The following is a 27490-nucleotide window of genomic DNA, read 5'->3' on the forward strand; positions in this document are numbered from 1 at the left end:
TCTTCAGAGCTCGCTGACGGCACTTGCCCTAACAGTCGGTTACAGGCTACACGGGGATCTTTGTCTTTGTGTCTTTGTGTGCTGGGGTAAGAGTCCGTTAAGCCTGTCGGGGGGACCTTTGCCTTTATATCTCCTTGGGTTTCCCCTTCACTGTACTTGCGACGCGCATTTCCTCAACTCGCTTAGCGACCAAGTCGCCGAACAGCCGGTTCCCATTGCCAAGAGAGCTTCTGCTGGGCACACCCAGTCGACACATCCCGTCAGCCTCCAAGTCTGGGCGGGCGGCAGTCCGGCACTCGCCGATTGGCTCGCTAACCTCGCCGCACGGCCGGTCACCTTGCGTGTCTCTCGTCTACGGCTGCTACCGCCGCCGTGGTTGCTGCTCCCTTGAACCTCACTCGTAGACTCCTCCACCTGCATCGAGGACTCGGTCCCGTACCAGGCTCGGTGCACGATTTTTCCAATTTCCCGAAGATCTCCCGGCTGTGGTGGTTAGCCCCGCCCTGTGGCGGTTGGCCCCGCCCTGTGGTGGTTAGCTCCGCCCTGTGGAGGTTAGTCCCGCCCTGCGGTGGTTAGCCCCGCCCTGTGGCGGTTGGCCCCGCCCTGTGGCGGTTGGCCCCGCCCTGTGGCGGTTAGCCCCGCCCTGTGGCGGTTAGCCCCGCCCTGTGGTGGTTAGCCCCGCCCTGCCACGATTAGCCCCGCCCTGTGGCGGTTAGTCCCGCCCTGTGGCAGTTAGTCCCGCCCTGTGGCGGTTGGCCCCGCCCTGTGGTGGTTAGCCCCGCCCTGTGGTGGTTAGTCCCGCCCTGTGGCGGTTGGCCCCGCCCTGTGGCGGTTGGCCCCGCCCTGTGGTGGTTAGCCCCGCCCTGCCACGGTTAGCCCCGCCCTGTGGCGGTTAGTCCCGCCCTGTGGCAGTTAGTCCCGCCCTGTGGCGGTTGGCCCCGCCCTGTGGTGGTTAGCCCCGCCCTGCCACGGTTAGTCCCGCCCTGTGGCGGTTAGTCCCGCCCTGTGGCAGTTAGTCCCGCCCTGTGGCGGTTGGCCCCGCCCTGTGGTGGTTAGCCCGCCCTGCCACGGTTAGTCCCGCCCTGTGGCGGTTAGTCCCGCCCTGTGGCGGTTAGTCCCGCCCTGTGGCGGTTAGCCCCGCCCTGTGGCGGTTAGCCCCGCCCTGTGGCGGTTAGCCCCGCCCTGTGGCAGTTAGTCCCGCCCTGTGGCGGTTGGCCCCGCCCTGTGGCGGTTAGCCCCGCCCTGCCACGGTTAGCCCCGCCCTGTGGTTCTCCCCGCGTAGCTCAAGAACCCAACCACGAGCCGAGTTCGATCCCCGCTCACGGCCACTGGCACCACCGGTGGTGACGATTATCTGAACCGGTCCCGGGCCTCCCCTAGGTCGACTCGGCCTCAAATGAGCGACTCGTCGCGGCGTGCGGTAAACGTCACCGCCGGGGAGACAAAGGCGGCCGGGCGTGGCGCTCGCCCCGACTAGCCGGGGGTCTCGGTGCGAGTGTGTGCGGCGAGCGCCGCCCCCCCGGTGTTTACGGCTCGCGCCGAGGGCTAATAAGGCCGTGCCACGGTGTCACCACCATCTAGGGTGGGCGGCTGGGCGGGTGTTGGCCACCCACCCCCTCGTGCGCCGTGCCGGCCTTCGTAGGTGCTACTCGCTAACAGCACTTGCCCCTACAGTCTGTTACAGGTTACACGGGGGATCTTTGTCTTTGTGTGCTCGGGTAAGCAGCTGGGCGGGTGTGTAGGGTCTCTGTGTGAGAGTCTGTGGGTCTCTGTGTGAGTCTGTGGGTCTCTGTGTGAGTCTATGGGTCTCTGTGTGATTCTGTGGGTCTCTGTGTGAGTCTGTGGGTCTCTGTTTGAGTCTGTGGGTCTCTGTGTGAGTCTGTGGGTCTCTGTGTGAGTCTATGGGTCTCTGTTTGAGTCTGTGGGTCTCTGTGTGAGTCTGTGGGTCTCTGTGTGAGTCTATGGGTCTCTGTTTGAGTCTGTGGGTCTCTGTGTGAGTCTGTGGGTCTCTGTGTGAGTCTGTGGGTCTCTGTGTGAGTCTGTGGGTCTCTGTGTGACTCTTTGGGTCTCTGTGCGAGTCTGTGGGTCTCTGTTTGAGTCTGTGGGTCTCTATGAGAGTCTACGGGTCTCTATGAGAGTCTGTGGGTCTCTGTGAGTCTGTGCATCTCTGTGTGAGTCTGTGGGTCTCTATGAGAGTCTATTGGTCTATGTTTGAGTCTGTGGGTCTCTGAGAGTCTATGGGTCTCTGTGTGAGTCTGTGGGTCTCTGTGTGAGTCTGTGGGTCTCTGTGTGAGTCTGTGGGTCTCTATGAGAGTCTATTGGTCTATGTTTGAGTCTGTGGGTCTCTGAGAGTCTATGGGTCTCTGTGTGAGTCTATGGGTCTTTGTGTGAGTCTATGGGTCTCTGTGTGAGTCTGTGGGTCTCTGTGTGAGTCTGTGGGTCTCTGTGTGAGTCTCACGGCCACTGTCAACCAAACCCGCGGTTGACCTCGCCAGCTGAACTCTTGAGATTGTGACCCTTGACCCCTCTCCCCTCCACCCCCAGCAGAGTGTGAGGAGGACCGACACCCCCCCCTCCTCTTGCCGGTGACCCGGTGAGTGACCTCGTGGGTGACGCGGTGGGTGAGCCGGTGATCTCCGCCACTCACCATGGACGATACGGAGATGGACCTGGTGAGATGGTGCAGCCGGACGTCGGTTCACTCGCTCATTCACTCGCTCATTCACTCATTCACTCATTCACTCACTCGCTCATTCACTCATTCACTCATTCACTCATTCACTCACTCGCTCATTCACTCATTCACTCACTCGCTCATTCACTCACTGAGTTGCTTGCTCAGTCACTCGCTCATTCACTCGCTCATTCACTCATTCACTCACTCACTCATTCACTCGTTCACTTGCTCATTCTCTCACTCACTCAGTCGCTCATTCACTCACTCATTCACTCACTGAGTTGCTTGCTCAGTCGCTCATTCACTCGCTCATTCACTCGCTCATTCACTCACTCGCTCATTCACTCACTGAGTTGCTTGCTCAGTCGCTCAGTCGCTCACTCACTCACTCGCTCGCTCACTCATTCACTCGTTCACTTGCTCATTCTTTCAGTCGCTCACTCAGTCACTCACTCACTCAGTCACTCACTTGCTCATTCACTCACTCATTCACTCACTCACTAAGTCGCTCACTCACTCACTAAGTCACTCGCTCGCTCATTCACTCGATCGCTCATTCGCTCACTCACTTAGTCACTCACTCACTCAGTCGCTCACTCGCTCAATTGCTCACTCACTCAGTCGCTCACTGACTCACTCGCTCATTCGCTCACTCACTCAATCGCTCACTCACTCGCTCGCTTACTCACTCACTCACTAAGTCGCTCGCTCACTCACTCGCTCGCTTACTCACTCACTCACTAAGTCGCTCACTCGCTCGCTCACTCACTCACTAAGTCGCTCGCTCGCTCGTCCAGCCGGGCAGCGGCGGTAGCGCTGATGATGATGATTGTGGTGGTGGTGGTGATGGTGGTGGTGGTGATGGCGGTGGTGATGATGGTGGTGGTGGTGGTGATGTTGGTGGTGATGGTGGTGGTGATGGTGGTGGTGATGATGATGGTGGTGATGTTGGCGGTGATGTTGGTGGTGATGATGGTGGTGGTGATGATGGTGGTGATGTTGGTGGTGATGATGGTGGTGGTGATGATGGTGGTGATGATGGTGGTGGTGATGATGATGGTGGTGATGTTGGCGGTGATGATGGTGGTGATGTTGGTGGTGATGATGGTGGTGGTGATGATGATGGTGGTGATGTTGGCGGTGATGATGGTGGTGATGTTGGTGGTGATGATGGTGGTGGTGATGGTGGTGATGTTGGTGGTGATGATGGTGGTGATGTTGGTGGTGATGATGGTGGTGGTGATGATGGTGGTGATGATGGTGGTGGTGATGATGGTGGTGATGTTGGCGGTGATGATGGTGGTGATGTTGGTGGTGATGATGGTGGTGGTGATGATGATGGTGGTGATGTTGGTGGTGATGATGGTGGTGATGTTGGTGGTGATGATGGTGGTGGTGATGATGGTGGTGATGATGGTGGTGGTGATGATGATGGTGGTGATGTTGGCGGTGATGTTGGTGGTGGTGATGGTGGTGGTGATGGTGGTGGTGATGATGATGATGGTGGTGATGGTGATGTTTGTGGTGATGATGGTGGTGGTGATGTTGGCGGTGATGGTGGTGGTGGTGATGGTGGTGGTGATGGTGGTGGTGGTGATGGTGGTGGTGATGGTGGTGGTGATGATGATGGTGGTGATGTTGGCGGTGATGATGGTGGTGGTGGTGGTGATGGTGCCGGCCTTCACCGGCGCTGCCGCTGCTCGCGGCTAAGAGCCCTTGCCGCTACATTGCGAGTGGGCCGCACGGGGGACCTTTGTCTGTGTCTGTGCAGGCGTTGGGGGGCTGCTCCACGGGGCCGCAGAAGATCATGGGCCCCGAGGACGACGAGTTCCTCTCTGACGAGGAGCAGGTGGGGGGCACGGGGGGGGCACGGGGGGGGGCACGCACACACACACACACAGACACGCACACACACAGACACACGCACACACACAGACACACGCACACACACAGACACACACACACGCACACACGCACACACACAGACACACGCACACACGCACAGACACACGCACAGATACACACACAGACACACGCACAGACACACAGACGCACAGACACACAGACGCACAGACACACACACATGGTCACACCCCCGTGTCTCTCCCCCCGTGTCTCTCCCCCCGTGTCTCTCCCTCCGTGTCTCTCCCCCCCCGTGTCTCTCTCCCGTGTCTCTCTGTCTCTCCCCGTGTCTCTCTGTCTCCCCCCGTGTCTCCCCCCGTGTCTCCCCCCGTGTCTCTCCCCCGTGTCTCTCTGTTTCACCGTGTCTCTCACCCCGTGTCTCTCACCCCGTGTCTCTCCCCATGTCTCTCTCCCCCCGTATCTCTCTGTCTCTCCCCATGTCTCTCTGTCTCACCCCGTGTCTCACCCCGTGTCTCCCCCCGTGTCTCTGTCCGCCAGAGTGATGACCACGGTCCGTTCTCAGACCTGGACCAGCTGCGTAGCCGCCCGGCTCACATGGCGGTGTTCCTGCAGTACGTGCTGTCCCAGCTGGAGCCCGCCGCCCTGGTGAGCACACTCACCACTCACTACCACTCACCACCACTCACCACTCACCACCACCACTCACCACCACTCACCACCACCACTCACCACCACTCACCACCACTCACCACCACCACCACTGACCACCACTCACCACCACTCACCACCACTCACCACCACCACCACTGACCATCACTCACCACCACTCACCACCACCACCACTCACCACCACTCACCACCACTCACCACCACTCACCACCACCACCACTGACCATCACTCACCACCACTGACCATCACTCACCACCACTCACCACCACTCACCACCACTCACCACCACCACCACTGACCATCACTCACCACCACTCACCACCACTCACCACCACCACTCACCATCATCACGTCCTGTCCCAGCTGGAGCCCGCCGCCCTGGTGATCAGCCACAACTTACTCATCTTGATGTTGGTGACAGTGACGGTGTGGTGATGGTGTGGTGTGTGGTGACGGTGTGGTGACGGTGTGGTGGCGGTGACGGTGTGGTGTGTGGTGACGGTGTGGTGTGTGGTGACGGTGTGGTGACGGTGACGGTGACGGTGCGGTGACGGTGTGGTGTGGTGTGTGGTGACGGTGACGGTGTGGTGACGGTGGCGGTGTGGTGTGCGGTGTGATCAGCTGTTCCACCTGTGCGTGGAGGCGGCTCAACACTCCAAAGACCCCAAGAAGCTCATGTCAGAGATCTACTTCACCTTCCTGGAGCGTCACGCGGTGAGCACCATCACCATCACCACCATCACCATCATCACCACCATCACCATCATCATCAACATCAACATCACCACCATCATCAACATCACCATGTCAGAGATCTACTTCACCTTCCTGGAGCGTCACGCGGTGAGCACCATCACCATCACCACCATCACCATCATCACCACCATCATCATCAACATCAACATCACCACCATCATCAACATCACCATGTCAGAGATCTACTTCACCTTCCTGGAGTGTCACGCGGTGAGCACCATCACCATCACCACCATCACCATCATCACCACCATCACCATCATCATCAACATCAACATCACCACCATCATCAACATCACCATGTCAGAGATCTACTTCACCTTCCTGGAGCGTCACGCGGTGAGCACCATCACCATCACCACCATCACCATCATCACCACCATCACCATCATCATCAACATCAACATCACCACCATCATCAACATCACCATGTCAGAGATCTACTTCACCTTCCTGGAGCGTCACGCGGTGAGCACCATCACCATCACCACCATCACCATCATCACCACCATCACCATCATCATCAACATCAACATCACCACCATCATCAACATCACCATGTCAGAGATCTACTTCACCTTCCTGGAGCGTCACGCGGTGAGCACCATCACCATCATCACCATCACCATCATCACCATCACCACCATCACCATCAACATCAACATCACCACCATCATCAACATCACCATGTCAGAGATCTACTTCACCTTCCTGGAGCGCCACGCGGTGAGCACCATCACCATCATCACCATCACCATCATCACCATCACCATCATCACCATCACCACCATCACCATCAACATCACTCACCACCACCATCACCACCATCATCAACATCAACATCACCACCATCATCACCACCACTACCATCACCATGTCAGAGATCTACTTCATATTCCTGGAGCGTCACGCGGTGAGCACCATCACCATCACCACCATCACCACCATCACCATCACCACCATCACCATCACCATCATCACCATCACCATCATCACCATCAACATCACTCACCACCACCATCACCACCATCACCACCATCATCAACATCACCACCATCATCAACATCACCACCATCATCACCACCATCATCACCACCACCATCATCAACATCACCACCATCATCAACATCACCACCATCATCACCACCATCATCACCACCACCATCATCAACATCACCACCATCATCACCACCAATACCATCACCATGTCAGAGATCTACTTCACATTCCTGGAGCGTCACGCGGTGAGCACCATCACCATCAACATCACTCACCACCATCACCATCAACATCACTCACCACCATCACCATCACCACCACCATCACCATCAACATCACCATCACCATCACCACCATCACCATCACCACTAGCAGCACCATCACCACCATCACCACCACCATCACCACCATCACCATCACCACCATCACCACCATCACCACCACCATCACCACCATCATCACCACCACCATCAACATCAACATCACCATCACTACCACCATCACCACCATCACCACCATCACCATCACCACTAGCAGCACCATCACCACCATCACCACCACCATCACCACCACCATCACCACCATCACCACCATCACCATCACCACCACCACCACCATCACCACTACCACTACCACCACCACCACCATCACCACTACCACCACCACCGTCACCACCATCACCATCATCACCACCACCACTAGCAGCACCACCACCATCACCACCATCACCACCACCACCACCACCATCACCACCACCACCACCATCACCACCATCACCACCATCACCACCATCACCACCACCACCATCACCACCACCACCACTCATCACCACCATCACCACCACCATCACCACCACCACTCACCACCACCATCACCACCACCATCACCACCACCATCACCACCACCATCACCACCACCATCACCACCACCATCGCTGCTGCTCGCTAACCGCACTTGCCCCGACGGTCTGTGTGGGCTACACGGGCGGTAGGAAAACCTTTGTCTTTGTCTGTGTGATCACAGCCTCTGAAGATTCCCGTTGCAGACGAGTTGATTTCAGCTGTGGGTGAGTGGGAACCTCATCATCATCGTCATCACCATCGTCATCACCATCATCGTCATCACCATCATCGTCATCACCATCGTCATCACCATCGTCATCATCGTCATCACCATCATCGTCATCACCATCATCATCATCGTCATCGTCATCGTCATCACCATCATCGTCATCACCATCATCATCATCGTCATCGTCATCGTCATCACCATCATCGTCATCACCATCATCGTCATCATCATCGTCATCACCATCATCATCATCGTCATCACCATCATCGTCATCACCATCGTCATCACCATCGTCATCATCACCATCGTCAACATCACCATCGTCATCATCACCATCGTCAACATCACCATCGTCAACATCACCATCGTCAACATCACCATCGTCAACATCACCATCCACGTTCCATGTCTCTATCTCACCAATTCCCATGTCCCCGTGTCTCACCGTGTCTCTCACCGTGTCTCTCACCGTGTCTCTCACCGTGTGTCTCACCATGTGTCTCACCGTGTCTCTCACCGTGTCTCTCACCGTGTCTCTCACCATGTGTCTCACCGTGTGTCTCACCGTGTCTCTCACCGTGTCTCTCACCGTGTGTCTCACCATGTGTCTCACCGTGTCTCTCACCGTGTCTCTCACCGTGTGTCTCACCGTGTGTCTCACCGTGTGTCTCACCGTGTCTCTCACCGTGTGTCTCACCGTGTCTCTCACCGTGTGTCTCACCGTGTGTCTCACCATGTGTCTCACCGTGTGTCTCACCGTGTGTCTCACCGTGTGTCTCACCGCGTGTCTCACCGTGTGTCTCACCGCGTCTCACCGTGTAGAGGAGTGCCGCGTGCGACCGGGCCTCGTGCTCGATGAGGCCGTGCGCCGTGCGGTGGAGACCGCTCAGCCCGGCGCGCTGGAGACGGCACGGGGGCAGCTGGACGACTACCGGTGAGCGCTCTCACCGGGGCGAGGGGTGAGGGGACTCACCCCGGTGATGGCGGTGATGACGGTGGTGATGACGGTGATGACTGGTGATGGTGGTGATGGTGGTGATGACGGTGGTGATGGTGGTGATGACGGTGTTGATGGTGATGACGGTGGTGATGGTGGTGATGGTGGTGATGACGGTGGTGATGGTGGTGACGGTGGTGATGGTGGTGACGGTGGTGATGGCGGTGGTGATGACGGTGGTGATGGTGGTGATGGTGGGGAAAACAACCCCCTACTTCCTCGGTGGATGCGATCGATGCCATGGAGGGGGAAGCCCAATTCTCATCGGCTCTGGCGCTCGTAGACGCGGCAGCGGCCAAACGGGGGCTCTGGACGGGTGCCGAGGGGCTGGTGACCCCTCCACCCTCAACACGAGGACCACGAAAACACGAGTTCAAAATCGAACTACGCTTGTGCCGGAGGCCCCGGGGGGACAGGCGTCTATGACGTCTCCTGCCCAAACCCCATTTGGCGGAGCCAGGAGACTGAATCTTCACCCTCGGGGCTCCTCCAGAAGCAACAAAAAGCCACTTCGTGTGGCCACGCGGAATGTTCGAGCGCTCACTGCGGAGGAGAGGCTGCCACTCCTCTGTCGGGAGCTGGACCTGTACCGCCTGGATCTCTGCGGCATTCAGGAGGTCAGGTGGACCGGTTCTGGCTCCTGCCACCATGAGGGGTGGACAGTCCTCTACTCGGGGCAGGAGACTGCCAAACAACAGGGTGTGGCTCTTCTTCTGAACGAAAGAATGAAGGGGACATGGGAGTGTGGTGGTGAGGTGTGGGAAGCTGTAAGCCCCAGGCTACTTTGGGCTCGCCTTCCCATCAACCGGAGGCGAGGAGTGGTGGTCGTGGTTACTTATGCCCCCACTGAAGATGAACATCCTTGGAGGGATGCAGGCAAAGCCGATGAGTCAGATGCCTTCTATGACCTGATGTTGATGATGGTGGTGTAGGAGGAGGAGGGTGATGGGGCTGGGGACGATGTTTGGAGAGACGATGTTGACGATGTTGACGATGTTGATGTTGATGGTGGTGGTGGTGATGGTGGTGATGGTGGTGATGTTGATGGTGGTGGTGGTGATGGTGATGTAGGAGGAGGAGGGTGATGGGGCTGGGGTCGATGTTTGGAGAGACGATGTTGCCACCCGTCCCCAACCCGGTGAAGGAGGTTCATCTCGCTGAGCACAGCCTCACCAAGATCAGCAACATGATGTACGCTCACCACTCACCACGCTCACCACCCACCACGCTCACCACTCACCACGCTCACCACTCACCACGCTCACCACTCACCACGCTCACCACTCACCACGCTCACCACCCACCACGCTCACCACTCACCACGCTCACCACTCACCACGCTCACCACTCACCACACTCACCACCCACACTGACCACTCACGCTCACCACCCACGCTCACCACTCACCACGCTCACCACTCACCACGCTCACCACCCACGCTCACCACTCACCACGCTCACCACTCACCACGCTCACCACTCACCACGCTCACCACTCACCACACTCACCACCCACACTGACCACTCACGCTCACCACCCACGCTCACCACTCACCACGCTCACCACTCACCACGCTCACCACTCACCACGCTCACCACTCACCACGCTCACCACTCACCACGCTCACCACTCACCACGCTCACCACTCACCACGCTCACCACCCACGCTCACCACTCACCACGCTCACCACTCACCACGCTCACCACTCACCACACTCACCACCCACACTGACCACTCACGCTCACCACTCACCACGCTCACCACTCACCACGCTCACCACTCACCACGCTCACCACTCACCACGCTCACCACTCACCACGCTCACCACTCACCACGCTCACCACTCACCACGCTCACCACCCACCACGCTCACCACTCACCACGCTCACCACCCACCACGCTCACCACTCACCACGCTCACCACTCACCACGCTCACCACTCACCACGCTCACCACTCACGCTCACCACCCACGCTCACCACTCACCACGCTCACCACTCACGCTCACCACTCACCACGCTCACCACTCACCACGCTCACCACTCACCACGCTCACCACCCACACTGACCACTCACGCTCACCACCCACGCTCACCACTCACCACGCTCACCACTCACCACGCTCACCACTCACCACGCTCACCACTCACCACGCTCACCACTCACCACGCTCACCACTCACCACGCTCACCACTCACCACGCTCACCACTCACCACACTCACCACCCACACTGACCACTCACGCTCACCACTCACCACGCTCACCACTCACCACGCTCACCACTCACCACGCTCACCACTCACCACGCTCACCACTCACCACGCTCACCACTCACCACGCTCACCACCCACCACGCTCACCACTCACCACGCTCACCACCCACCACGCTCACCACTCACCACGCTCACCACCCACGCTCACCACTCACCACGCTCACCACTCACCACGCTCACCACTCACCACGCTCACCACTCACCACGCTCACCACCCACCACGCTCACCACCCACCACGCTCACCACTCACCACGCTCACCACTCACCAAGCTCACCACTCACGCTCACCACTCACCACGCTCACGACCCACGCTCACCACTCACCACGCTCACCACCCACGCTCACCACTCACCACGCTCACCACTCACCACGCTCACCACTCACCACGCTCACCACCCACGCTCACCACTCACCACGCTCACCACTCACCACGCTCACCACTCACGCTCACCACCCACGCTCACCACTCACCACGCTCACCACTCACCACGCTCACCACCCACGCTCACCACTCACCACGCTCACCACTCACCACGCTCACCACTCACGCTCACCACCCACACTCACCACTCACCACGCTCACCACTCACCACGCTCACCACCCACGCTCACCACTCACCACGCTCACCACTCACCACGCTCACCACTCACCACGCTCACCACCCACGCTCACCACTCACCACGCTCACCACTCACCACGCTCACCACTCACCACGCTCACCACTCACCACGCTCACCACCCACGCTCACCACCCACGCTCACCACTCACCACGCTCACCACTCACCACGCTCACCACTCACCACCACTCACCACGCTCACCACTCACCACGCTCACCACCCACGCTCACCACTCACCACGCTCACCACTCACCACGCTCACCACTCACCACGCTCACCACTCACGCTCACCACCCACACTCACCACTCACCACGCTCACCACTCACCACGCTCACCACCCACGCTCACCACTCACCACGCTCACCACTCACCACGCTCACCACTCACCACGCTCACCACTCACCACGCTCACCACTCACCACGCTCACCACTCACCACGCTCACCACTCACGCTCACCACTCACGCTCACCACTCACCACGCTCACCACCCACCACGCTCACCACTCACGCTCACCACTACAATCCCACATCCTCTATGCGTGTGCTGACTGTGTGTGTGTGTGTGCGTGCGTGTGCATGCATGCGTGTGTGTGTGTGTTCGTGTGTGTGCGTGTGCGTGTGTGTGCGTGTGCGTGTGTGTGCGTGTGTGTGTGTGTTCGTGTGTGTGCGTGTGCGTGTGTGTGCGTGTGCACGTGTGTGTGTGTGCGCGTGTGTGAGTGTGCGTGCGCGTGTGTGCGTGTGTGTGTGTGTGCTGACTGTGTGCGCGTGTGTGTGTCTGTGTGTGTGTCTGTGTGTGTGTCTGTGTGTGTGTGCTGACTGTGCGTGTGTGTGTGTGTCTGTGTGTGTGTCTGTGTGTGTGTCTGTGTGCGTGTGTGTGTGTAACTGTGTGTGTAACTGTGTGTGTAACTGTGTGTGTAACTGTGTGTGTGTGTAACTGTGTGTGTAACTGTGTGTGTGTGTAACTGTGTGTGTAACTGTGTGTGTAACTGTGTGTGTAACTGTGTGTGTGTGTGACTGTGTGTGTAACTGTGTGTGTAACTGTGTGTGTAACTGTGTGTGTGTGTAACTGTGTGTGTAACTGTGTGTGTGTGTGACTGTGTGTGTAACTGTGTGTGTGTAACTGTGTGTGTGTAACTGTGTGTGTGTGTAACTGTGTGTGTGTGTTTGTGTTTTTCAGGGAGGGAACGGACGAAGAGAGAAGGTGCGGTTCCGACCATCACCACACTCGCCACGCTCGCCACGCTCGCCACGCTCGCCACGCTCGCCACGCTCGCCACGCTCGCCACGCTCGCCTCGCTCGCCACGCTCGCCACGCTCGCCTCGCTCGCCACGCTCGCCACGCTCGCCACGCTCGCCACGCTCGCCTCGCTCGCCACGCTCGCCACGCTCGCCACGCTCGCCACGCTCGCCACGCTCGCCACGCTCGCCACGCTCGCCACGCTCGCCACGCTCGCCACGCTCGCCTCGCTCGCCACGCTCGCCACGCTCGCCTCGCTCGCCACGCTCGCCACGCTCGCCACGCTCGCCACGCTCGCCTCGCTCGCCACGCTCGCCACGCTCGCCACGCTCGCCACGCTCGCCACGCTCGCCACGCTCGCCACGCTCGCCACGCTCGCCTCGCTCGCCACGCTCGCCGCGCTCGCCACGCTCGCCTCGCTCGCCACGCTCGCCACGCTCGCCTCGCTCGCCACGCTCGCCACGCTCGCCACGCTCGCCACGCTCGCCACGCTCGCCACGCTCGCCACGCTCGCCTCGCTCGCCACGCTCGCCACGCTCGCCACGCTCGCCACGCTCGCCACGCTCGCCTCGCTCGCCACGCTCGCCACGCTCGCCTCGCTCGCCACGCTCGCCACGCTCGCCTCGCTCGCCACGCTCGCCACGCTCGCCACGCTCGCCACGCTCGCCACGCTCGCCTCGCTCGCCACGCTCGCCACGCTCGCCACGCTCGCCTCGCTCGCCACGCTCGCCACGCTCGCCACGCTCGCCACGCTCGCCACGCTCGCCACGCTCGCCACGCTCGCCACGCTCGCCTCGCTCGCCACGCTCGCCACGCTCGCCACGCTCGCCACGCTCGCCACGCTCGCCACGCTCGCCACGCTCGCCTCGCTCGCCACGCTCGCCACGCTCGCCTCGCTCGTCACGCTCGCCACGCTCGCCACGCTCGCCACGCTCGCCACGCTCGCCACGCTCGCCACGCTCGCCTCGCTCGCCACGCTCGCCACGCTCGCCACGCTCGCCACGCTCGCCACGCTCGCCACGCTCGCCACGCTCGCCACGCTCGCCACGCTCGCCACGCTCGCCACGCTCGCCTCGCTCGCCACGCTCGCCACGCTCGCCTCGCTCGCCACGCTCGCCACGCTCGCCACGCTCGCCACGCTCGCCTCGCTCGCCACGCTCGCCACGCTCGCCACGCTCGCCACGCTCGCCACGCTCGCCACGCTCGCCACGCTCGCCACGCTCGCCTCGCTCGCCACGCTCGCCGCGCTCGCCACGCTCGCCTCGCTCGCCACGCTCGCCACGCTCGCCTCGCTCGCCACGCTCGCCACGCTCGCCACGCTCGCCACGCTCGCCACGCTCGCCACGCTCGCCACGCTCGCCTCGCTCGCCACGCTCGCCACGCTCGCCACGCTCGCCACGCTCGCCACGCTCGCCTCGCTCGCCACGCTCGCCACGCTCGCCTCGCTCGCCACGCTCGCCACGCTCGCCTCGCTCGCCACGCTCGCCACGCTCGCCACGCTCGCCACGCTCGCCACGCTCGCCTCGCTCGCCACGCTCGCCACGCTCGCCACGCTCGCCTCGCTCGCCACGCTCGCCACGCTCGCCTCGCTCGCCACGCTCGCCACGCTCGCCACGCTCGCCTCGCTCGCCACGCTCGCCACGCTCGCCTCGCTCGCCTCGCTCGCCACGCTCGCCACGCTCGCCACGCTCGCCACGCTCGCCACGCTCGCCACGCTCGCCACGCTCGCCACGCTCGCCACGCTCGCCACGCTCGCCACGCTCGCCACGCTCGCCACGCTCGCCTCGCTCGCCACGCTCGCCACGCTCGCCACGCTCGCCTCGCTCGCCACGCTCGCCACGCTCGCCTCGCTCGCCTCGCTCGCCACGCTCGCCACGCTCGCCACGCTCGCCACGCTCGCCACGCTCGCCACGCTCGCCACGCTCGCCACGCTCGCCTCGCTCGCCACGCTCGCCACGCTCGCCTCGCTCGCCACGCTCGCCTCGCTCGCCACGCTCGCCACGCTCGCCACGCTCGCCACGCTCGCCTCGCTCGCCACGCTCGCCACGCTCGCCACGCTCGCCACGCTCGCCACGCTCGCCTCGCTCGCCACGCTCGCCACGCTCGCCACGCTCGCCTCGCTCGCCACGCTCGCCACGCTCGCCACGCTCGCCTCGCTCGCCACGCTCGCCACGCTCGCCTCGCTCGCCACGCTCGCCACGCTCGCCACGCTCGCCACGCTCGCCACGCTCGCCACGCTCGCCACGCTCGCCTCGCTCGCCACGCTCGCCACGCTCGCCACGCTCGCCACGCTCGCCTCGCTCGCCACGCTCGCCACGCTCGCCACGCTCGCCTCGCTCGCCACGCTCGCCACGCTCGCCTCGCTCGCCACGCTCGCCTCGCTCGCCACGCTCGCCTCGCTCGCCACGCTCGCCACGCTCGCCTCGCTCGCCACGCTCGCCACGCTCGCCACGCTCGCCACGCTCGCCACGCTCGCCACGCTCGCCTCGCTCGCCACGCTCGCCACGCTCGCCTCGCTCGCCACGCTCGCCACGCTCGCCACGCTCGCCTCGCTCGCCACGCTCGCCTCGCTCGCCTCGCTCGCCACGCTCGCCACGCTCGTCACGCTCGCCACGCTCGCCACGCTCGCCACGCTCGCCACGCTCGCCTCGCTCGCCACGCTCGTCACGCTCGCCACGCTCGCCACGCTCGCCTCGCTCGCCACGCTCGTCACGCTCGCCTCGCTCGCCACGCTCGCCACGCTCGCCACGCTCGCCTCGCTCGCCACGCTCGCCTCGCTCGCCTCGCTCGCCACGCTCGCCACGCTCGCCTCGCTCGCCACGCTCGCCACGCTCGCCTCGCTCGCCTCGCTCGCCACGCTCGTCACGCTCGCCACGCTCGCCTCGCTCGCCTCGCTCGCCACGCTCGCCTCGCTCGCCACGCTCGCCACGCTCGCCACGCTCGCCACGCTCGCCTCGCTCGCCTCGCTCGCCACGCTCGTCACGCTCGCCTCGCTCGCCACGCTCGCCACGCTCGCCACGCTCGCCTCGCTCGCCACGCTCGCCTCGCTCGCCACGCTCGCCTCGCTCGCCACGCTCGCCACGCTCGCCACGCTCGCCACGCTCGCCTCGCTCGCCTCGCTCGCCACGCTCGCCACGCTCGCCACGCTCGCCTCGCTCGCCACGCTCGCCTCGCTCGCCACGCTCGCCACGCTCGCCACGCTCGCCTCGCTCGCCTCGCTCGCCACGCTCGCCACGCTCGCCACGCTCGCCTCGCTCGCCACGCTCGTCACGCTCGCCACGCTCGCCACGCTCGCCTCGCTCGCCACGCTCGTCACGCTCGCCTCGCTCGCCACGCTCGCCACGCTCGCCACGCTCGCCTCGCTCGCCACGCTCGCCTCGCTCGCCACGCTCGCCACGCTCGCCTCGCTCGCCACGCTCGCCACTCGCCGCTCGCCTCGCTCGCCTCGCTCGCCACGCTCGCCTCGCTCGCCACGCTCGCCACGCTCGCCTCGCTCGCCACGCTCGCCTCGCTCGCCACGCTCGCCACGCTCGCCACGCTCGCCACGCTCGCCTCGCTCGCCACGCTCGTCACGCTCGCCACGCTCGCCACGCTCGCCTCGCTCGCCACGCTCGTCACGCTCGCCTCGCTCGCCACGCTCGCCACGCTCGCCACGCTCGCCTCGCTCGCCACGCTCGCCTCGCTCGCCACGCTCGCCACGCTCGCCACGCTCGCCTCGCTCGCCACGCTCGCCTCGCTCGCCACGCTCGTCACGCTCGCCACGCTCGCCACGCTCGCCTCGCTCGCCACGCTCGCCACGCTCGCTCGCTCGCCACGCTCGCCACGCTCGCCTCGCTCGCCACGCTCGCCTCGCTCGCCACGCTCGCCACGCTCGCCACGCTCGCCTCGCTCGCCTCGCTCGCCACGCTCGCCACGCTCGCCACGCTCGCCTCGCTCGCCACGCTCGCCACGCTCGCCTCGCTCGCCACGCTCGTCACGCTCGCCACGCTCGCCACGCTCGCCTCGCTCGCCACGCTCGCCTCGCTCGCCTCGCTCGCCACGCTCGCCACGCTCGCCACGCTCGCCTCGCTCGCCACGCTCGCCACGCTCGCCTCGCTCGCCTCGCTCGCCACGCTCGCCTCGCTCGCCACGCTCGCCTCGCTCGCCTCGCTCGCCACGCTCGCCACGCTCGCCACGCTCGCCTCGCTCGCCACGCTCGCCACGCTCGCCTCGCTCGCCACGCTCGCCACGCTCGCCACGCTCGCCTCGCTCGCCTCGCTCGTCACGCTCGCCACGCTCGCCTCGCTCGCCACGCTCGCCTCGCTCGCCACGCTCGCCTCGCTCGCCACGCTCGCCTCGCTCGCCACGCTCGCCTCGCTCGCCACGCTCGCCACGCTCGCCTCGCTCGCCACGCTCGCCTCGCTCGCCACGCTCGCCTCGCTCGCCACGCTCGCCACGCTCGCCTCGCTCGCCTCGCTCGCCACGCTCGCCTCGCTCGCCACGCTCGCCTCGCTCGCCACGCTCGCCTCGCTCGCCACGCTCGCCACGCTCGCCTCGCTCGCCACGCTCGCCACGCTCGCCTCGCTCGCCACGCTCGCCACGCTCGCCTCGCTCGCCACGCTCGCCACGCTCGCCTCGCTCGCCACGCTCGCCTCGCTCGCCACGCTCGCCACGCTCGCCACGCTCGCCTCGCTCGCCTCGCTCGCCACGCTCGCCTCGCTCGCCACGCTCGCCTCGCTCGCCTCGCTCGCCACGCTCGCCACGCTCGCCTCGCTCGCCACGCTCGTCACGCTCGCCTCGCTCGCCACGCTCGCCACGCTCGCCACGCTCGCCTCGCTCGCCACGCTCGCCTCGCTCGCCACGCTCGCCACGCTCGCCACGCTCGCCACGCTCGCCTCGCTCGCCACGCTCGCCACGCTCGCCACGCTCGCCTCGCTCGCCACGCTCGCCTCGCTCGCCACGCTCGCCACGCTCGCCACGCTCGCCTCGCTCGCCTCGCTCGCCACGCTCGCCTCGCTCGCCACGCTCGCCTCGCTCGCCACGCTCGCCACGCTCGCCTCGCTCGCCACGCTCGCCTCGCTCGCCACGCTCGCCTCGCTCGCCACGCTCGCCACGCTCGCCACGCTCGCCTCGCTCGCCACGCTCGCCACGCTCGCCACGCTCGCCTCGCTCGCCACGCTCGCCACGCTCGCCTCGCTCGCCACGCTCGCCTCGCTCGCCTCGCTCGCCACGCTCGCCTCGCTCGCCTCGCTCGCCACGCTCGCCTCGCTCGCCACGCTCGCCTCGCTCGCCACGCTCGCCTCGCTCGCCACCCACGCTCATGCCTCGCTCGCCTCGCTCGCCTCGCTCGCCACGCTCGCCACGCTCGCCACGCTCGCCTCGCTCGCCACGCTCGCCACGCTCGCCACGCTCGCCTCGCTCGCCACGCTCGCCACGCTCGCCATCGCTCGCCACGCTCGCCTCGCTCGCCACGCTCGCCACGCTCGCCACGCTCGCCTCGCTCGCCTCGCTCGCCTCGCTCGCCACGCTCGCCTCGCTCGCCACGCTCGCCTCGCTCGCCCACGCTCGCCACGCTCGCCTCGCCACGCTCGCCACGCTCCCGCCACGCTCGCCACGCTCGCCTCGCTCGCCTCGCTCGCCTCGCTCGCCACGCTCGCCTCGCTCGCCACGCTCGCCTCGCTCGCCACGCTCGCCTCGCTCGCCCCGCTCGCCACGCTCGCCTCGCTCGCCACGCTCGCCACGCTCGCCACGCTCGCCTCGCTCGCCTCGCTCGCCTCGCTCGCCACCTCGCTTCGCCTCGCTCGCCTCGCTCGCCACGCCTCGCCTCGCTCGCCTCGCTCGCCACGCTCGCCTCGCTCGCCACGGCTCGCGCTCGCCTCGCTCGCCTCGCTCGCCACGCTCGCCTCGCTCGCCTCGCTCGCCACGCTCGCCACGCTCGCCACGCTCGCCTCGCTCGCCTCGCTCGCCTCGCTCGCCACGCTCGCCTCGCTCGCCTCGCTCGCCACAGCTCGCCACGCTCGCCTCGCTCGCCACGCTCGCCTCGCTCGCCACGCTCAGCCTCGCTCGCCTCGCTCGCCACGCTCGCCTCGCTCGCCTCGCTCGCCACGCTCGCCACGCTCGCCTCGCTCGCCACGCTCGCCTCGCTCGCCACGCTCGCCACGCTCGCCACGCTCGCCTCGCTCGCCACGCTCGCCACGCTCGCCACGCTCGCCTCGCTCGCCACGCTCGCCACGCTCGCCACGCTCGCCTCGCTCGCCTCGCTCGCCACGCTCGCCTCGCTCGCCTCGCTCGCCACGCTCGCCTCGCTCGCCACGCTCGCTCTCGCTCGCCTCGCTCGCCTCGCTCGCCACGCTCGCCACGCTCGCCACGCTCGCCTCGCTCGCCACGCTCGCCACGCTCGCCACGCTCGCCTCGCTCGCCTCGCTCGCCACGCTCGCCACGCTCGCCACGCTCGCCTCGCTCAGCCACGCTCGCCACACGCTCGCCACGCTCGCCTCGCTCGCCCTCGCTCGCCTCGCTCGCCACGCTCGGGCCTCGCTCGCCACGCTCGCCTCGCTCGCCACGCTCGCCACGCTCGCCACGCTCGCCTCAGCTCGCCTCGCTCGCCTCGCTCGCCACGCTCGCCACGCTCGCCTCGCTCGCCTCGCTCGCCACGCTCGCCCACGCTCGCCACGCTCGCCACGCTCGCACTCGCTCGCCACGCTCGCCACGCTCGCCTCGCTCGCCACGCTCGCCACGCTCGCCACGCTCGCCTCGCTCGCCCTCGCTCGCCTCGCTCGCCACGCTCGCCTCGCCTCGCCACGCTCGCCTCGCTCGCCACGCTCGCCACGCTCGCCACGCTCGCCTCGCTCGCCACGCTCGCCACGCTCGCCACGCTCGCCTCCGCTCGCCACGCTCGCCACGCTCGCCTCGCTCGCCACGCTCGCCACGCTCGCCTCGCTCGCCTCGCTCGCCACGCTCGCCTCGCTCGCCACGCTCGCCACGCTCGCCTCGCTCGCCTCGCTCGCCACGCTCGCCTCGCTCGCCTCGCTCGCCTCGCTCGCCACGCTCGCCTCGCTCGCCTCGCTCGCCACGCTCGCCTCGCTCGCCACGCTCGCCTCGCTCGCCACGCTCGCCTCGCTCGCCTCGCTCGCCTCGCTCGCCTCGCTCGCCTCGCTCGCCTCGCTCGCCTCGCTCGCCACGCTCGCCTCGCTCGCCACGCTCGCCTCGCTCGCCTCGCTCGCCACGCTCGCCTCGCTCGCCACGCTCGCCACGCTCGCCACGCTCGCCTCGCTCGCCACGCTCGCCACGCTCGCCTCGCTCGCCACGCTCGCCACGCTCGCCTCGCTCGCCACGCTCGCCACGCTCGCCACGCTCGCCACGCTCGCCACGCTCGCCACGCTCGCCTCGCTCGCCACGCTCGCCACGCTCGCCTCGCTCGCCACGCTCGCCACGCTCGCCACGCTCGCCACGCTCGCCTCGCTCGCCACGCTCGCCACGCTCGCCACGCTCGCCACGCTCGCCTCGCTCGCCACGCTCGCCACGCTCGCCACGCTCGCCTCGCTCGCCACGCTCGCCACGCTCGCCTCGCTCGCCACGCTCGCCACGCTCGCCACGCTCGCCACGCTCGCCACGCTCGCCTCGCTCGCCACGCTCGCCACGCTCGTCACGCTCGCCACGCTCGCCACGCTCGCCACGCTCGCCACGCTCGCCACGCTCGCCACGCTCGCCTCGCTCGCCACGCTCGCCACGCTCGCCACGCTCGTCACGCTCGCCACGCTCGCCTCGCTCGCCACGCTCGCCACGCTCGCCACGCTCGCCACGCTCGCCTCGCTCGCCACGCTCGCCACGCTCGCCACGCTCGCCTCGCTCGCCACGCTCGCCACGCTCGCCTCGCTCGCCACGCTCGCCACGCTCGCCACGCTCGCCACGCTCGCCACGCTCGCCTCGCTCGCCACGCTCGCCACGCTCGCCTCGCTCGCCACGCTCGCCACGCTCGCCTCGCTCGCCACGCTCGCCACGCTCGCCACGCTCGCCACGGTGGATCTGAGTATCCCTGCTGGGCCACCCCTAGGTCGACTCAGCCTCACGTTAGTGCCGAGCGGCACTCACGTGAGGCTGTGCGTGCGTGTGCGTGCGTGTGTGTGCGTGTGCGTGCGTGTGTGTGTGTGCGTGTGTGTGTGTGCGTGCGTGTGTGTGTGTACGTGTGTGTGTGCGCGTGTGTGTGTGTGTGCGTGTGTGTGTGTGCGTGCGTGTGTGTGCGTGCGTGCGTGCGTGCATGTGCGTGTGTGTGTGCGTGTGTGCGTGCGTGCGCGCGTGCGTGTGTGTGTGTGTGTGCGTGTGTGTGCGTGTGCATGCGTGTGTGCAGGGAGGTGATCATGGCGGCGGTGGCGGTGTACATGCGCGGTGCGGGCGTGAGCGTGCCCAGCGCCCTGGCGCCCGCACTCGCAGACGGCAGCGACAAGCGCAAACGCAGCGTGTTCAACATGAAGAAGGTGCCCACCACCACTACACCACCACCACCACCAGCACCACACACCACCACCAGCACCACCACCACCACCGCCAGCACCACACACCACCACCAGCACCACCACCAGCACCACCACCAGCACCACCACCACCACCGCCAGCACCACCACCACCACACCGCCACCACCACACCACGACCACCACCACCAGCACCACCACACCACCACACACCACCACACCACCACCACCACATCACCACCACACCACCACCACACCACCACCACCACACCACCACCACCACACCACCACCACCACACCACCACCACCAGTACCACCACCACACCACCACCACACTGCCACCACCACACCACCACACCACCACCACTACATCACCACCACAAAGACAAAGATCCCCCGTATAGCCTTAACAGACTGTAGGGGCAAGTGCTGTTAGCGAGCACCTATGAAGGCCGGAACGGTACACGACGGGGTGGGTGGCCAGCACCACGCCCGACCGCCTTTGTCTCCCCAGTGGCGATGTTTACACACCGCACTAGGTACTCATTTAAGGCTGAGTGGACCTAGGGGAGGCCCAGGACCGGTTCAGATAATCGTCACTGGTGTCAGCCGTGAGCGGGAATCGAACCCGGGTCGCCAGGTTCATAGCGCAGCGAGCAAAACCGCTACACGACCGCTCCCCACACCACCACCACACCACCACCACACCACCACCACACCACCACACACCACCACCACACCACCACCACACCACCACCACACCACCACCACACCACCACACACCACAACACAGCACCACACACCACCACCACACCACCACCACACCACCACCACACCTCACCACCACCACCACCACCACACCACCACAACACACCACCATCACACCACCACCACCATACACTACCACTATGTGTGTGACTGTGTGTGTGTGTAACTGTGTGTGTGTGTGACTGTGTGTGTGTGTGTGTAACTGTGTGTGTGTGTGTGTGTGACTGTGTGTGTGTGTAACTGTGTGTGTGTGTGACTGTGTGACACTGTGTGTGTGTGTGACACTGTGTGTGTGTGTGTGACACTGTGTGTGTGTGTGTGTGACACTGTGTGTGTGTGTGTGTGACACTGTGTGTGTGTGTGACACTGTGTGTGTGTGTGTGACTGTGTGTGTGTGTGTGACTGTGTGTGTGTGTGTGTAACTGTGTGTGTGTGTGACTGTGTGTGTGTGTGACACTGTGTGTGTGTGTGACACTGTGTGTGTGTGTGTGTGACACTGTGTGTGTGTGACACTGTGTGTGTGTGTGACACTGTGTGTGTGTGTGACACTGTGTGTGTGTGTGTGACACTGTGTGTGTGTGTGTGTGTGACACTGTGTGTGTGTGTGTGTGACACTGTGTGTGTGTGTGTGTGACACTGTGTGTGTGTGTGACACTGTGTGTGTGTGTGACACTGTGTGTGTGTGTGTGACACTGTGTGTGTGTGTGTGACACTGTGTGTGTGTGTGTGACTGTGTGTGTGTGTGTGACACTGTGTGTGTGTGTGTGTGACTGTGTGTGTGTGTGTGACACTGTGTGTGTGTGTATGTGTGTGTGTGTGTGTGACTGTGTGTGTGTGTGACACTGTGTGTGTGTGTGTGACACTGTGTGTGTGTGTGACACTGTGTGTGTGTGTGTGACTGTGTGTGTGTGTGACACTGTGTGTGTGTGTGTGACACTGTGTGTGTGTGTGTGACACTGTGTGTGTGTGTGTGACACTGTGTGTGTGTGTGTGACACTGTGTGTGTGTGTGACACTGTGTGTGTGTGCGCGTGTCCAGACCCTGGGGCCCAAGAAGGAGAAGGAGGAGAAGAAGGGGGGTGGGGGCCGCCAGTCGCTGTTCCGTGACATCATCCTGAGGCCCGGCCAATGGGGTGGGGGCGACGGTCAGTCTGTGTGGGTCTACGTGTGTGTGTGTGTGTGTCCATGTGTCTGTGTGTGTGTGGGTCTACGTGTGTGTGTGTGTCCATGTGTCTGTGTGTGTGTGGGTCTACGTGTGTGTGTGTGTCCATGTGTCTGTGTGTGTGTGGGTCTACGTGTGTGTGTGTGTGTCCATGTGTCTGTGTGTGTGTGGGTCTACGTGTGTGTGTGTGTGTGCCCATGTGTCTGTGTGTGTGTGGGTCTACGTGTGTGTGTCCATGTGTCTGTGTGTGTGTGGGTCTACGTGTGTGTGTGTGTGTCCATGTGTCTGTGTGTGTGTGGGTCTACGTGTGTGTGTGTCCATGTGTCTGTGTGTGTGTGGGTCTACGTGTGTCGTTCTTTGATATCCACTTCTGTGGGCCGATCTGTGGGGTCAGAGTGGTCACTCTAAGTAGAATGGATCTCAGAAGTAGATCTTTGATATCCACTTAAGTGGGCCGGTCTGTGGGGTCAGAGTGGTCACTCTAAGTAGAATGGATCTCAGAAGTAGATCTTTGATATCCACTTAAGTGGGTTGATCTGTGGGGTCAGAGTAGTCACTCTAAGTAGAATGGATCTCAGAAGTAGATCTTTGATATCCACTTAAGTGGGTTGATATGTGGGGTCAGAGTGGTCACTCTAAGTAGAATGGATCTCAGAGGTAGTTCTTTGATATCCACTTAAGTGGGCCGATCTGTGGGGTCAGAGTGTCACTCTAAGTAGAATGGATCTCAGAAGTAGTTCTTTGATATCCACTTAAGTGGGCCGATCTGTGGGGTCAGAGTGGTCACTCTAAGTAGAATGGATCTCAGAAGTAGTTCTTTGATATCCACTTAAGTGGGCCGATCTGTGGGGTCAGAGTGGTCACTCTAAGTAGAATGGATCTCAGAGGTAGTTCTTTGATATCCACTTAAGTGGGCCGATCTGTGGGGTCAGAGTGGTCACTCTAAGTAGAATGGATCTCAGAGGTAGTTCTTTGATATCCACTTAAGTGGGCCGATCTGTGGGGTCAGAGTGTCACTCTAAGTAGAATGGATCTCAGAAGTAGATCTTTGATATCCACTTAAGTGGGCTGATCTGTGGGGTCAGAGTGTCACTCTAAGTAGAATGGATCTCAGAAGTAGATCTTTGATATCCACTTAAGTGGGCCGATCTGTGGGGTCAGAGTGGTCACTCTAAGTAGAATGGATCTCAGAAGTAGATCTTTGAGATCCACTTCTGTGGGTTGATCTGTGGGGTCAGAGTGGTCACTCTAAGTAGAATGGATCTCAGAGGTAGTTCTTTGATATCCACTTAAGTGGGCCGATCTGTGGGGTCAGAGTGTCACTCTAAGTAGAATGGATCTCAGAAGTAGATCTTTGATATCCACTTAAGTGGGCTGATCTGTGGGGTCAGAGTGTCACTCTAAGTAGAATGGATCTCAGAAGTAGATTTTTATATCCACTTAAGTGGGCCGATCTGTGGGGTCAGAGTGGTCACTCTAAGTAGAATGGATCTCAGAAGTAGCCCTTTGATATCCACTTAAGTGGGTTGATCTGTGGGGTCAGAGTGTCACTCTAAGTAGAATGGATCTCAGAAGTAGTTCTTTCATATCCACTTCTCAGCGGTAGCTCTGCGAGAGCTCCCAACGGATTCCTGATCGTGGGACTACCCCTAGGTCGACTCGGCCTCAAAATGAGTGCCCTGGTGCGGTTGAGTGTAAGACGTCAGCACCGGGGGGGATACAAAGACGGCCGTGCGCCGTGCCGGCCGGCGCTCGACAGCGCTTGCCCCGGCAGTGGTTGAAGGCTTCCTGGGGGGCCTTTGTCTCTGCGCAGGGCAAGGGAGCAGCGTGGCGAGCATGGTGCGCCAGTTCGAGCCGGCGCCGGGGGGAGGGGCCGGGGGCTACGAGGGGGGGGGGCTGGAGCCGGGGTCAGCGGGGGACCTGGGGGAGACGCGGGGGGGCGGCAGAGAGTACGTACGCACACACGCACATACACGCACACGCACACACACGCACATACACACACATACACACACACGCACACACACGCACGTACACACGCACATACACACACGCACGTACACACGCGCACGTACACACACGCGCACGCACACACACACGCACGCACACACGCACACACGCACACACACGCAGGTACACACATGCACGTACACACGCGCACGTACACACGCACGAACACACACACATACACACACACCTACACACGCAGGTACACACGCACGCACATACACACGCACGCACACACACGCACACACGCACCTATATACGCACGCACCTACACACGCACGCACCTACACACGCACGCACATACACACGCACGCACATACACACGCACGCACATACACACGCACGTACACACGCACGTACACACGCACGTCTTTGTGTGCCTGCAGGTCGGGTGGCTTGCGAGTGGGCCGCTCCGAGAGTCTGCGGGCCGACGGCGGCGGTGGGCGCCGCTCCCCCGGCTCCTCCTCCTCCTCGCGCTCCAAGAGCGACATCGACAGGGAGGCCGCCATGGAGGCCACGGCGCGCATGGGGCCGCCCCCCACGCCAACACTCAGGTGGTACAGCCCATCCTATCACCCCCCTCACTTGCACCCAGGTGGTACGGCCCATCCTATCACACCCCTCACTTGCACCCAGGTGGTACAGCCCATCCTATCACCCCCCTCACTTGCACCCAGGTGGTACGGCCCATCCTATCACACCCCTCACTTGCACTCAGGTGGCACAGCCCATCCTATCACCCCCCTCACTTGCACCCAGGTGGTACGGCCCATCCTATCACACCCCTCACTTGCACCCAGGTGGTACAGCCCATCCTATCACCCCCCTCACTTGCACCCAGGTGGTACGGCCCATCCTATCACACCCCTCACTTGCACTCAGGTGGCACAGCCCATCCTATCACCCCCCTCACTTGCACCCAGGTGGTACGGCCCATCCTATCACACCCCTCACTTGCACCCAGGTGGTACAGCCCATCCTATCACCCCCCTCACTTGCACCCAGGTGGTACGGCCCATCCTATCACACCCCTCACTTGCACCCAGGTGGTACAGCCCATCCTATCACCCCCCTCACTTGCACCCAGGTGGTACAGCCCATCTTAACACCCCCTCACTTGCACCCAGGTGGTACAGCCCATCTTAACACCCCCTCACTTGCACCCAGGTGGTACGGCCCATCCTATCACCCCCCTCACTTGCACCCAGGTGGTACAGCCCATCTTAACACCCCCCTCACTTGCACCCAGGTGGTACAGCCCATCCTATCACACCCCTCACTTGCACCCAGGTGGTACAGCCCATCTTAACACCCCCCTCACTTGCACCCAGGTGGTACAGCTCATCCTATCACCCCCCTCACTTGCACCCAGGTGGTACAGCCCATCTTAACACCCCCCTCACTTGCACCCAGGTGGTACAGCCCATCCTATCACCCCCCTCACTTGCACCCAGGTGGTACGGCCCATCTTATCACCCCTACACTCAGGTGGTACAGCCCACCGCAAGGGAGCAACTTGTAGCTGACCTTCGTGCTGTTGTTGTTGTTGTTGACGTTGTTATTGTTGTTGTTGTTCCGCAGGACGCCCGGAGACGTGACTCCACCTCGCACCCCTCGCAGCTGGCGCAGGTACCTGTGGACATCGCCACCGTCGTCACCGTCATCACCATCATCATTGTTGTCGTCGCTATCATCACCATCATCATCACCATCATCACCATCATCATCATCATCACCATCACCATCATCACCAACATCACCATCACCATCGTCATCGTCACCATCATCACCGCCGCCACCACCGCCGTCACCACCGCCGCCGCCGCCACCACCACCACCACCACCACCACCGCCACCACCACCACCACCACCACCACCACCACCACCGCCACCACCACCACCGCCACCACCACCGCCGCCGCCACCACCACCGCCA

At 63.4% G+C, this 27490-nt stretch overlaps 1 protein-coding gene across 1 annotated transcript in view; it reads left to right on the forward strand.

Annotated features, from left to right (window-relative positions):
• Positions 1 to 27490, forward strand: part of FSTL1 (follistatin like 1) — a 62242-nt gene that overhangs the window by 9391 nt on the left and 25361 nt on the right. Inside the window, exons 2-14 of the mRNA XM_078882441.1 lie at positions 2548 to 2672; positions 4449 to 4526; positions 5078 to 5185; positions 5832 to 5924; positions 7989 to 8031; positions 8859 to 8970; positions 10105 to 10224; positions 13111 to 13134; positions 21497 to 21623; positions 23425 to 23530; positions 25361 to 25496; positions 25941 to 26108; positions 27136 to 27324. Of these exons, the coding sequence (XP_078738567.1) occupies positions 2649 to 2672; positions 4449 to 4526; positions 5078 to 5185; positions 5832 to 5924; positions 7989 to 8031; positions 8859 to 8970; positions 10105 to 10224; positions 13111 to 13134; positions 21497 to 21623; positions 23425 to 23530; positions 25361 to 25496; positions 25941 to 26108; positions 27136 to 27324 (1328 nt within the window). The 5' untranslated portion in view covers positions 2548 to 2648. The remainder of the gene's footprint in view (positions 1 to 2547; positions 2673 to 4448; positions 4527 to 5077; positions 5186 to 5831; positions 5925 to 7988; positions 8032 to 8858; positions 8971 to 10104; positions 10225 to 13110; positions 13135 to 21496; positions 21624 to 23424; positions 23531 to 25360; positions 25497 to 25940; positions 26109 to 27135; positions 27325 to 27490) is intronic.

The sequence above is a fragment of the Lampetra fluviatilis genome, chromosome 65 (assembly GCF_964198595.1).
Source record: "Lampetra fluviatilis chromosome 65, kcLamFluv1.1, whole genome shotgun sequence".
Taxonomy (NCBI): Eukaryota; Metazoa; Chordata; class Hyperoartia; order Petromyzontiformes; family Petromyzontidae; genus Lampetra; species Lampetra fluviatilis.